This window comes from Lepus europaeus, chromosome 2, assembly GCF_033115175.1.
Source record: "Lepus europaeus isolate LE1 chromosome 2, mLepTim1.pri, whole genome shotgun sequence".
Taxonomy (NCBI): domain Eukaryota; kingdom Metazoa; phylum Chordata; class Mammalia; order Lagomorpha; family Leporidae; genus Lepus; species Lepus europaeus.
The window spans coordinates 168,319,279-168,332,511 of NC_084828.1; the positions used below are offsets into that span (position 1 = coordinate 168,319,279).

Genomic DNA, 13,233 nt, shown 5'->3' on the forward strand with positions numbered 1-13,233 from the left:
AACAGTTTGAAATGGCACTTTTAAGATTCATAGTGCCCAGAAGATAGTGCAAATGATTAATTGCTTTGATTTCTCTGTTGCTGTTTGGAATCATGTGATCATGCTTAAGAATGTGGGGACCAGAGTCAGTTGCCTGTTTCAAATCCCATCCTGACTACGTAACTGTTGAGTGACTTTGGACAAGTCATGTAACATACTTGTGCCCTGCTGTAGTCGTTTATCTCAAAGAGTTCTGTGGATAGTGGTGTGATGGTTTGGTGACTAAACTTATATGTTAGTGTCTGACAAATGTTAACATTAAAAAAAAAACCTGAAAATAAATAGTGCTCAAAATGTATCTTATTACCAGTCCACCTCTCGGACAACATTCTTTTCCTTAAAGATAACGGTGCTCCTCTCTCAAGGCCTTTGCATTTGGATGTTCTCTGCCTAGGACAGCTCTTTTCCCTAACTGAGTGATTGGCTCCTTTTAAAGGCCTCAGTAGATGTTATAAGATTTCATTTCTACCTTGTTTAAAGCCATCTCTACCTTTTTTTCTTTATGCCCATCTTACTTCGTTTCACCAGGCCTTTCCATATCTTCAAAAACTGTTGTTTTAATCTGTTGTTATCTGGTTTGTGTTGATTGCATTTAAGTTCCAGGAAAATAAATGATTACCATTTTGTAAAAGTAAAACCCAGTGCCAGACTTAGAATAACCCTTTATAGAGGCATATATTCTATTGTCAGGCATGATTTTGGGGGCGTGTTTTATTGATAAACTGTAAACATATGCTCTTTCTCTATCTGAAAGAAACAGCTGAGGGCCCTCATTTGGAATCCATGTAATCCTGATTTTTGATAGAAACTAGTTGACCCAGTATCTCAACCCAAAGCAAATTAAAAATCAGGTGATTCAAGGTTTTGCCCTGTCTTAAAGGGGACTTTGTTGACAGTGGTAAAGCAGTACTCCACCCACCTACCCCCTTTTACGTTACTGCTGTCTCTGTCTCTCTTGCCATCCTCTGTTTAAATGTGCTGCTCTTTATCACCATCATTGATCAAAAGCTTTCTGTCCTTAATTTTGTTTGTTTTTGCTGTATTGTGGTCCTGATTGTTTCTTTATTTCTTGGATTTTGTTTGGTTTGGAAGCGCTAAACTAGAAGTGTATTGGCTTGTGAAAATTAGATTTGAAAACAACACTTGTGGCATGTGGGTCACTTGTCTCCCAGTTCACTGCTCCCCATATTGAGTCTGTGTTTTCACTGCCAAAAACTTTCCTTTTGCCTTTGTTTTTTGATTACTTCCTAGTCTGAATTATTCTATGAAGCCTAGTTTCTAAACTACCAAGTTGTCTCCTGTATTCATCTCAATGTGTGTTAATCTTGGATCTATATATGAATGTAGTAAATGGGCCAGCTTTGTGGCACAGCAGGTAGCCACGCTGGTATCGCACATAAGAGCTGGTTCGAGTCCCAACTGCTCCACTTCTGATCCAGCTCAATGCTTATGTGCCTGGGAAAGTAGCAGAGGATTGGCCCCCTGCCACTCTTGTGGGAGACCCAGATGAAGCTCCTTGCTTCAGCCTGGCCCAGTCCCTGCCTTTCTGCCATCTGGGGAGTGAACCAGAGGATAGAAGATCCCCTCCCCAACCCTGTCTCCCTGTTTCTCCCTCTCTCTATAATTCTGCATTTCAAATACATTAATAAATACATAGAAAAGAATGTAGTAAAGAAGTAAAGAGGGTAAGAACTATTAAAACTGTTAACTATTATTTCTATTAAAAGAACTATTAAGACAATTTTCAGATAGTCATTTTAATCCAAGACTTCATTTTTTAAAAAATGCAGGGACCAGCATCATATATGGGCTCTGCTTGGAGGCCCAGGTGCTCCACTTTCAATCCAACTCCCTGCTGATGGCCTGGGAAAAGCAGTGGAAAACAGCCTAAGTGCTTGGGATCCTGCAACCAACCACTTGGGAGACCAGGAGGAAGCTCCTGGCTCTTGGGTTTGGAAAGGCAGAGTTACAGAGAGGGATGGAGGGAGACAGAGAATATTCCATCTCCTGGTTCATTCCCCAGATGGTCACAACTGCCAGGGCTTGGGCCAGACTGAAGCTGGGAGCTTCATCTGGGTCTCTCTTCATCTGGGTCTTGGTGCAGGGGCCCAAGGCTCCTTAGCAGAGAGCTGGATGGGAAGTGGAGCAGCCAGGACTTGAACTGGTGCCCATATGGAATACTGGCATCACAGGTATCAACTTTATCCTGTATGCCACAATGTTGGCCCCCTCTTCACTTTCTTTAGCATATGTATTTTTTTGTCTTTACTTAGCTATAAATTTCAAGCTCAAATTCTACACATGCCTTATATATTATGTTGAAACATTTAGAACATAATTATTTTATGAAATAAGTATATATGAAATGATTTTAAAAGCTCCCTTCAGGGGTCATGGGTGGCTTCAGTTTGATCATGGCGTTACAGCTAGTGATATACTGTTTTTCATTTTCTTTTCCAATTAATATTTCTAATACAGTTTTGTGTTTTAATAAGGACTGAAAATGTTAAACATACACAACCCTTTACTACCTCAAAGATTTCTTTTGATGCTATGGAAGCCTTAGGTTAATTTTAGGACTAATGCTTTCTTTTTAGAAAAAAGAAAACTTTCAAGGTTAAGGGTATATTGTATAGTATCTTGCGTGAGATAGATATATAGTCATGAGAGTGCTTTGTTGTGGCTTTGAGTATGTGTTAGGTATTTTAGTAAAATCTAGATGAAATAAATCTGGTACCAGATGCATCAGATGATTAAGTATTTAACAAAAACTGGTTCTTATTCAGGGGCAGCACTTGGTGACTTTCCCTCCTTTTTCATAAAAGCAGCCGTAGTTCGCAAATAGGTTTGTGCCTAGCCTTTGTTTTTCTTAAGGAATCAATACAGCATATATTGAATAAGTCTTAGACCAGCTCATCAAGCCCTGTTTAAGCTTTAATTGCTTTGAATCAGCATGGTACTAAATTGTTCTCAAGAATTGTAACCATTTCTCAACAGATGGAATTGCATAATTTTGTCTCCTGTTTCTACCTTAGGAGTTGGTCTGTTCTTCCTGAATCAAGTGCCTAGACTTTTCTTGGCCTAGACTTTTGTTGGGATGAAGAAATAAACCATGGGATTTACAAGAATTTTAAAAACATGTGGCTTCTAGCAAGTCCTTTATTCTTTTAACTGATTTGTTAAGTACAGGCAAAGGCAGTTGTAATGCAATGTATTTGAATAGCCAGTACACACAGTATTTCTAACATATGTTGCAGAAGAAAAAAAAGCTTATGTGTTTTAGCCTCTTTGTAAAGGAGAGTCTGTGAGACTTCTCCCAATTTGTAATATGGCTATTTCTCTTCCTTAATGCCTATATAAAAATCCATTTTATTATCTAACAATTTACATGTTTAAACTGTTTTATGGCTGTTTTCAAACTATGCATGTGACACTTAGTCATTTTTAATCTTTTCTCCATACATAGTTGGAATTGCAACATGGGCCTAGAGATGCAGATTGAGACAATTTAGGGGGGATATTCTCCTTTGAAACTTCTATGAAAATTTCAAATAAACCAAAAGTCTAGAGAAAACCATAATGAATCCCATATATCTACTAATATTTAATAGTTAACCTTTTATTGTAGTTAATGTCAATACAAATCCTTTTACTGTAGTTAAAATACTGAAAGTTGTTTTGACAGTATAAAAAGATATATGAAAATACTTCAAGTTAATGGAAAATGGAATCAAAAGCTAAGTTATTTTGGTGTACATTTTTTTTCATTTCCTGCATGTGAAATATCTTATATTCATGTAAAATGCATATATTTGGAAAACAGTATACTGATTTCAAAAAAATAAGCTTCTAATAGATTTTTCTACCAACTCTTTGAAGTACCCTCATATACACGTACATAATTTGCTGTGAAACATTTCAGATAGACAGAAAAGTAGAGCTAATACAGTGAGCCTCCTTGATATATGGCACTTATCCTCTGATTATACAATTACTATCCATCTATAACACCTCCTTTTCCTGGCTATTTAAATATTTTGTTTTTTTTTTTTTTTAAAGATTTTTATTTATTTGAGAGGTAGGGTTACAGACAGGGAGAGGGAGAGACAGAGAGAAAGGTCTTCCTTCCGTTGGTTCACTCCTCAAATGGCTGCAACAGCTGGAGCTGAGCCAATCAGGAGCCAGGAGCTTCCTCCCAGTCTCCCATGCAGGTGCATGGGCCCAAGGACCTGGGCCATCTTCCACTGCTTTCCCAGGCCATAGCAGAGTGCTGGACTGGAAGAGGAGCAACCGGGACTAGAACTGGCGCCCATATGGGATGCCGGTGTCGTGGGTGGAAGATTAACCTACCACGCCATGGCGTCGGCCCCTTAAATGTTTTTTAAAGTATGCAAATTGGCATACCAGTATTGGAGATCATTTTTGTGTTCATAATGGCTTGAGTTAAGTGAAGAGTGGGCAAAACTTTTAAGTCTGTTAATAGGAGTAATGGACTAAACAATTACTAATTAAACCTGAGGAGTTATGTGCCAGGAGCCATATCTCCAGGATGCAAAAAATAACTAAGAAAAGATACTCCTGTAAAGTGAGCTAAAGTAGAGGTTCTAACATGTTTTCAAAGCACAAATGAAAGTGGAATGGGAGGATAAGATATTAGAGAAGGCTTCTTCAGGAAAGGTTAGGAACTTCAGCTCTGAGATCATTGCCTGAGGGGATTTCATTGATAAGCATATAGTTTTCAAATGATTTACTATAATAGAAAAGAATATTTACACGGTCCGATGCTATTCATATTTGCTTTGGATTTCTTAAAAAAAATTTATTTTTTGAGAGCTAGCAAGACAGATACAGACAGATATTTCCCTGGCTCATTCCCCAAGTGCCTGCAAGTGCTGGCGCTGGGCCATAGTGGAGCCAGGAACTGCAGGGATCCACCTGCTTTGAATCATTACCACTACCTCCCATGGTGCACATCAGCAGGAAGCTAGGATGGGAAGAAGAGCTGGAACTTGAACCCAAGCGCTCAGATGTGAGATGTGGGCATCCTGAACAGCATCTTAACTGCTGCACCACCTGCAGCACCTGCTCCTGGTTGATGCCTTTATTAAGATGAACATACAAACTTGAGAATTTCTCTTTAGATCTTAAAATTTTTTTGTGATACTGTTTGTTTTGTGTTCTAATTGGATCTTCATTCATCCTTTATACTATTTATCCTTTTATGTTGATAATTATTTTTCTAATCAGTATCTTAAATATTAAATAGATCTTTGGAAGTGTTTCACTAATCATAGTTTTCAGAGTTCACTCATAACTACCTTATATGTATATAGTTTGGTTATCACTGTTTTGCAGATGAAGAATCTAAAATACAGAGAACATAAGTAACTTGTCCAGGACATAATAACCAGTAAGAATGGAAACAAGACTGAAATGAGTTTAGAACCTGTGCTCTTAGCCTCTAGGTTATACTTCCTCTCAGGCTGCTGTGGCTTGTATTAGTCCTCTGAAGATACTGGTTTTGTTTCCAGTGGCATTACTTTTCATATTTGCTGATTTTGGTACTTAGCTTTCATAGGGTGCTTATTTTTCTCAAATATTTGATTTTTGGATGTATACTTGTTTTAGTACTTGGCAGCTGTCTAAACATGCTATAGAGTTTGCGTCTACTGGTTGTTGAGGAGAGGATTATAACTTAGAGCTGGAAAGGATTTTGGGTATGAGGATTTTCTTAAAGATTGTTTTTTTGTTTGTTTGTTTGTTTTAATTTATTTGAAAGATAGAGTTACAGAGAGAAGTAGAGTCAGAAAGAGAGAGGTCTTCTATTCTGCTGGTTCACTTCCCAAATGACTGCAACGACCAGAGCTGAGCTGATCCAAAGCCAGGAGCTTCTTCAGGTCTGTCACACGGGTGCAGGACCCCAAGGAGTTGGGCCATCGCCTGCTTTCCCAGGCCATAGCAGAGGGCTGACTCTGAGAGGACCAGCTGGGACTTGAACCGGTGCCCATCTGTGATGCTGGCGCTACAGGTGGGGCTTTAACCCACTGCACCACAGTGCCAGCCTCGGGTGTGAGGGTTTTCTGTGAATTCTGTTTGTGTACAGTACTGCTCAGCTTGTTGACGCATTTGGCTGTGTGTAATACTCCTGCCTCCGGTAGACACTTGATACCCACTCCTTGCTTGGCAGCAGAGAAGGGATTCCATCTTCCAGGTTGTTCTGAATGCCTTTACCCTGAGGATTGCTCCATGGTTCTCCTCTGCCTCTTTACCCCATAATAGCTGCTTTTCACTAGGCATGCAAAGTCTCTGGAATTCCCTCCACAGTTTAGTTTTCTTGTGCTTGCATTTTAGACTTTGGTTTCTCCAGTTTCATTTCTTCTTGTCTCTTTGTCTTTTAGAAATTATCTCTTTCTTTAAGGCCATATTCTTATTTTACAATATTGATAAAGTCTGTTTTTTAGTGCTGTTTATTATTCCTGTAATTTTTAGAGTTATGGGATTGTGAGTATTTAGATCCCATATATATGTTCCTTCCGTTTTGATGCTGTCTTCTGTCATTGCTTAATCTTTTGACAGTCGTGTACTTCATTGAGCATTGATGAAATTTGTAAACCCTCACCTCCCTTTTTCATCCAGATTTGTAGCCCTGTATCACCTGAACTCCAAACAATAGCCAAATGTCAATTTACACATTACTAGTTTTGTAGATGTATTCTTGTAAGGGGAAAGGGGAGTTATTTTTAGTTATATGTTAGAGGCAAAAGTATATTCCTTTGATATTTTCAGGCTGCCTACCTGTTATTGAAGATTACTTTGGAAGAGATATTTAAGTAGCTGCAGTTTAAAGAAAGCTATTCTTCTCCATTAACCAGTTTTATAACATTTCTTTTTTTCTCTCTTCTCTAGGTTTAACTATAGATCAACACATCATCTTGCATCTCATGGGTTCTATGAATTTTTAAATTGGTTTGATGAAAGAGCATGGTATCCACTAGGAAGAATAGTAGGTGGTACTGTAAGTATTAGCAGTTATATATGTTAATTATGAAATTTTACAGTTATTTAGTTATTAGTTGCTGAGATCATAAGATTCTTGAAAATTTTGTGTAGGTAATGTATTTTTCCATGGCTGATTATCTTATATTTAATTTACTTAGGCTCTACTTGTGACACACACACATCCTCCTATACTCCTGCCTGTTTTTGGGTTATTTCACCCTAGCCACTATTTCTGACAAGTAGTGAAGACTGGATAAGGATCTACTGTCACAGTGTATTTTGAATTCAGATTATTTGTATGTTTTTGTTTTATTCTGTAGCAACTTGGTTTGAAAAAAAATTTTGGAAGGACATAGAAATTCAATATAACCAGATACTTCTAATTTTTTTGTAATTATTTCTTTGGGAGACAGCATGCTTGCCTGTGCATGGAGAGAAATGTGTACTTCCCCTCTTTGCATTCATATCCCCTGGCTCCCAAATACACAGTACATGTCCTAAGTCCAGGTTTCCCATGTACCTGGCAAAAACCCAATTACTTGAGCCTTCACTACTACTGCCTTCTAGGATCTACATTAGTAGGAGGGCTGGAGTCTGGAGCCAGGAATCCAACCCATGTCCTACAGAGTGGAACAAGTTATCTCTACTGACATCTTAACTGCGAGGCAGAATGCCTGCTGTGTATAATTCCAATTTTTCAAACCTCAGATCTCCTAAGTATTAGGTAACTAAGTATTGTCTAGACTTCATGGAGAATTCTGAGATATAAGGAGAATTTAGAAGAACAGGTGAAGGGCAAGGCAGCTATAAGGGAGATAAAACATGTATTTATTATGTTTTTCCTTGATGAACATTGCCACAGGTTTATCAATTTTATTAGCCGTTTTTCTTAGCCTGAAGAAACATTTTACTCTGATTATCTGTTATTTCTGTTTTACTAATTTCAGTTTATTCTTTCCTTCTATTTTATTGAGTTTATTCTGATGCTTGACTTGCTTGTAAACCTTTATTCACTACTGATGCATAAATTTCTTTAAAAATAATTATTTATTTATTTTGAAAGGTGGAGTTAGAGCACTTCCATCCACTGGTTCATTCTCCAGATGGCCACAACAGCCAGCAGTGGGCCGACTGGAGCCAGGAGCTTCAGCTGGGTCTCCCACATGCGTGGCAGGTCCCCAAACACTTGGACAATCTGCTGCTGCTTTTCCCAGACCATTAGCAAGGAGCTGGATCAAAGTGGAACAGCTGAGTCTTGAACTGGTGCTCTCATGTGAGATACCAGCACAGATGTTCATCAAGTAGAAACTTTCCTAGCTTTGCATTTCTTACACCCAGTATTATAGATGTGCAATGTACATTCACACACATTTGAATGAGTTCTTTTTCGTTCAAAGCTTGGAAGGAACGAAGCTTGCTTCCCTTGATGGTTAGGTAGAATTTGTCTACTATACTTTCATAAACAGCCTGACTTTGTGTTGGGAATTACATCTTAGCCCAATGTTTTGGGTGAAAACTCCCCAACCTCCCATCCTTACAACCGTTATCAGGCCTGGGTTTTTTGGGGTTTTTTCTCTTCCTCTGTGTGGGCTTCCATTACATCAGTTACCTACTTTGAATTTCCTCTTCATTTTTGGCATCTGAAGAATTCTTGTGAGGTTGAATATACCTTTGTGGTGTTGTTGCTTTGTTTTTGGTCCTTTTAAATTCATCCTAGTCCCATTTGTGCTGTTTTTTGTGTATTAGCTCAGTCTGCCATATATTTTACTCTATAGGTATGTTGGTCTACCTTGAAAGATGTTTTCAAATTTTCTTTGAATATTATTAGCAGAGTCATGTTCTGGGACCTAGAATAGAATGTAAAATGAAACAATTTTTATTTTTAAGCACGATGCTGAATTAATGTACTTTTTTCCTTCCCTCCATCTATAATTATTTTTGAAAAAGCAGAGAAAGAGACAGACTAACACAGAGATCTTTCCATCTGCTGGTTCACTCTCAAAATGCCCCCACAACCAGGGATGAGCTGGGACAAATCCAGGAACCTAAAGTCCATCCAGGTCTCCCATGTGTGGACAGTGGACAGTTACTTAAGTACTTGACCCATTGCCAGTGCCTCCCAGAGGGCACATTAGGAAGAATCTGGATTGGAAGTGGAAGAGCTAGAATTCAGACTGGGCACTCTGATAAGAGATGCAAATACCAAGGGACTTTGTAACCCCAGTGCCAAATACCCTGCTTCTCTGAAATTCAGTCTCTTTCCTTCCCATACATTCAGTAGGTATTGAGCATCTGTTTCATGTCAGTTAATGTTAAAGACTAGGGAAAAAATTCTTGCTATTCTAGAGCTTATATTCTTGTAAAGGTGAGCAGTTAGTTGATAATATATAAGTAAAACAGTTTTAAGCATTGTGGGAAAAAGTGGGTTAAAGATCATGGTGGGGGTGGCCTTGAAGTTTCTAATTCTGTCTGTTAAAAAATAATAATAATATAGCCAAGAAAAGAAATTCTTAACATAACTGCAGTTTCAGTACTGGAGTGGAATAAGAAAGCAGATGTAAATGCACATTTTTTTAAAAGATTTATTTGAAAGGCAGAGTTACAAAAAGAGGGAGAGGCAGAGTCAAAAAGATCATTCATCTACTGGTTCATCTGCCAGTTGGCCACAACACCCAGGATGGGGCAGATGGTAGCCAGGGGCTTCACCTGGGTCTCCCACGTGGGTACAGGGATCCAAGCACCTGAGCCACCCTCTGCTGCTTTTATTTATTTATTTATTTATTTTTGACAGGCAGAGTGGACAGTGAGAGAGACAGAAAGAAAGGTCTTCCTTTTCCATTGGTTCACCCCACAATGGCCGCTGCGGCCGGTGCACCGCGCTGATCCGAAGCCAGGAGCCAGCTGCTTCTCCTGGTCTCCCATGCGGGTGCAAGGCCCGAGCACCTGGGCCATCCTCCACTGCCTTCCTGGGCCACAGCAGAGAGCTGGACTGGAAGAGGAGCAACCGGGACAGAATCTGGCGCCCCGACCGGAACCAGAACCCGGTGTGCTGGCGCCACAGGCAGAGGATTAGCCTGTTGAGCCACAGCGCTGACCCCGCTGCTTTCTTAAACCATTAGCAGGGAGCTAGATCAGAAGTAGAACATCCAGGACATGAACCAGTGCCTATATGGGATGCCAGCATCATAGGCGACAGCTTAACCCAATATACCCTGTAAGTGCACATTTTGATTACTGAGTAGTAGCTCAAAAATAGTATCCTATTTAATGTTTTTTTTTTTTTCTTAAAGATTTATTTTGTGTTTGAAAGACAGTTACAGAGAGAGGTAGAGACAGAGAGAGGTCTACCACTCACTAGTTCATTCCTCAGATGGCTGCAACTGCTGGAACTGAGATGATATGAAGCCAGCAGCTTCTTCCAGGTCTCCCACATGGGTGCAGAGGCCCAAGGAATTGGGCCATCCTCTGTTGCTTTCCCAGGTGCATTAGCAGGGAGCTGGATCAGAAGTGGAACAGCTGGGACTCAAACCGGCACCCATATGGGATGCTGCCACTGCAGGCCTGAGGCTTTAACCTGCTGTGCCACAGTGCCGGCCCCTATGGTTCTTTTAATCTTCTTATTGTTTTGTTATTTTCTTCTTCCGTAAGGGTGAGTATAACTGTTACCTGGTTCTTCTGTTACCTGATTCTTCTATTTTGTTTTTTTATTTTATTTTATTTTTTTTTTGACAGGCAGAGTGGACAGTAGAGGGAGACAGAGAGAAAGGTCTTCCTTTTTGCCATTGGTTCACCCTCCAATGGCTGCTGCGGCCGGCGCATCTCGCTGATCCGAAGGCAGGAGCCAGGTGCTTCTCCTGGTCTCCCATGGGGTGCAGGGCCGAAGGACTTGGGCCATCCTCCACTGCCTTCCCGGGCCATAGCAGAGAGCTGGCCTGGAAGAGGGGCAACTGGGATAGAATCCAGCGCCCCAACCGGGACTAGAACCCTGTGTGCCGGCGCCACAAGGCGGAGGATTAGCTGTTGAGCCACGGCGCCGGCCGATTCTTCTATTTTATTATATTCCTTCTGTTCCTAAGACCTTTAAGTGGTGTAAAAACCTTAAGCTTTCAAGAGTCTCAGAACATCTCTAAGTTGACCATCTGAATGGTCTTCTTTTCCTAGAGTTGTTTACATTTCAAATCTTGAGCTTGAGAAGAGGGGAGAGTTATTTATGAATACACTTTATTGTGCTTTCTCCTTTTCTCATTCCCTTAGACATAAACAAGTATGAAAAGAATGGATTGTATTATAACCCCAACCTTGAAGATAAGTTAGAGTTAGGACACTGTTGAGGGCTGAAAAAGTTATGAGATCAATGAGAAAGTGATCTATAGTTTAACATTGTTAAAACTCTTCCATCTGAGTTTCATAGGCACTCTGATCTTTTATTTAGATGTGTTTTCCTCCATATATGACGTAACTTTTAACAATGGAAAAATGAAACTAAAAGATGCATTGGCGTGGGCATTGTGCATAGTGGTTAGGATCCCACTTGGGATACCTGCATCCATATCAGAGTGCCTGGATTTGAACACCAGCTCTACTGCTTCTTCCAGCTTCCTGCTCTTGTGCATCTTAGGATGTAGCAAGTGATTGCTCAAGAGGTTCTCAGATGAGTTCACTGTGCCTGGGTTTGTCTTGGACCCATTCTGGCAGTTGGAGGCATTTGGAAAGTGAACCAACAGATGGGAGATCTGTCTATTTCTTTCAAGTGAATTTTTCTTTTTTTACATACTTTTCAGTTTATTTTATATTCATAAGACTAACCCTCCACTAAGTAAAGAATTCAACAAATACTAAGAAAAAAATCACTACTCCTCAGCAGTAGAGACAAGGGCCATAAATAACAATATAAATCCCCAAAATGTCCATTTTGCTCATATACATCACTTTTTAGTGCTCTTTTAGTTACCACAGATCAGAGAAAACACACAGTATTTCTCTTTTTGGGATTATCTTATTTCACTAAGTATAATGATTTCTATTTGCATCCATTTTGTTGCAAAAGACAGGATTTCATTATTTTTTACAGCTGAGTATAGTATTCACATTGTATATTTACCACATTTCTTTATACAATCATCAGCTTATAGACATCTGGGTTGATTCCTTATCTTAGCTATTCTGAATTAAGCTGCAGTAAACAAGGGGGCACAGATAACTCTTTCACATGCTGATTTGGGGGAGGGGGTGCTAAATTCCCAGGAGTGGGATTGCTGAGTCATATGGTAAATCTGTTTTCAGATTTCTGAGGAATCTCCATACTGAATTTCACCATGGCTAAACTAGTTTGCATTCCCACCAACAGTGGATTTGGGTGCCTTTTTCTCCACATCTTTGGCAGCGTTTATTGCTTTCTGATATCTGTATGAGAGCCATTCTAGCTGGGGTGAGATAAAACCTCATTGTGGTTTTCATTTGTTTGTATTTCCTTGATGACTAGTGATCTAAGCATTTTTTCATGAGTCTGTCAGCCGATAATTTTTTCTTTTGAGAAATGTCTGTTCAAGACCTTTGCCCATTTCTTAACTGGTTTGTTTGTTTTGTTTTTGAGTTTCTTGAGCTCTTTATAGATTCTGGATACTTAGTCCTTTACCAGTCATAGTTTGCAAATATTTTCTCTCAATCTGTTGCCGCTTCACTTTTTTGGATGTTTCCTTTGCAATGCAGAAGCTTCCTAGCTTCATGGAATCCCATTTGTTTTTGCCTTTATTGCCTGTGTTTTTGGAATGTTTTCTAAGAAGTTTTGTGCCAATGTCTTTCTTCTAGTAATTTGTTTTCTTCTAGTAATTTGATGGTATCAGGTCATAGATTTAAATCCTTACCCATTTTGATCTGATTTTTGTGTATGGTATAAGGTTGGGGTTTTGTTTTGTACTTTTGCTTCCAGAGATCCAGTTTTCGCAGCATCTTTTGTTGAAGACACTGTCCTTTCTCCAGTGATTGATTTTAGCTCCTTTGTCAGAGATTAGTTGGTTGCAGATGAATGGATTGATTTCTGGGGTTTCTATTCTGTTTCATTCATCTATGTGTCTGTTTTTGTGCTGGTACCAGGCTGTTTTGATTGTAACTACCCTGTAGTCTGTCTTGAAATCTGATACTGTGATGAGGTTGGCATTATTTTTGTTGTTTAAGATTGCTTTAGCTATGTAGAGT

General features: G+C 39.4%; 1 protein-coding gene across 2 annotated transcripts in view; it reads left to right on the forward strand.

Annotated features, from left to right (window-relative positions):
• The window catches only part of STT3B (STT3 oligosaccharyltransferase complex catalytic subunit B), a 109,094-nt gene that overhangs the window by 34,121 nt on the left and 61,740 nt on the right, over positions 1 to 13,233 (forward strand). For both annotated transcript variants that reach the window (XM_062215682.1, XM_062215690.1), the window contains exon 2: positions 6,946 to 7,054. In XM_062215682.1, the coding sequence (XP_062071666.1) occupies positions 6,946 to 7,054 (109 nt within the window). The remainder of the gene's footprint in view (positions 1 to 6,945; positions 7,055 to 13,233) is intronic.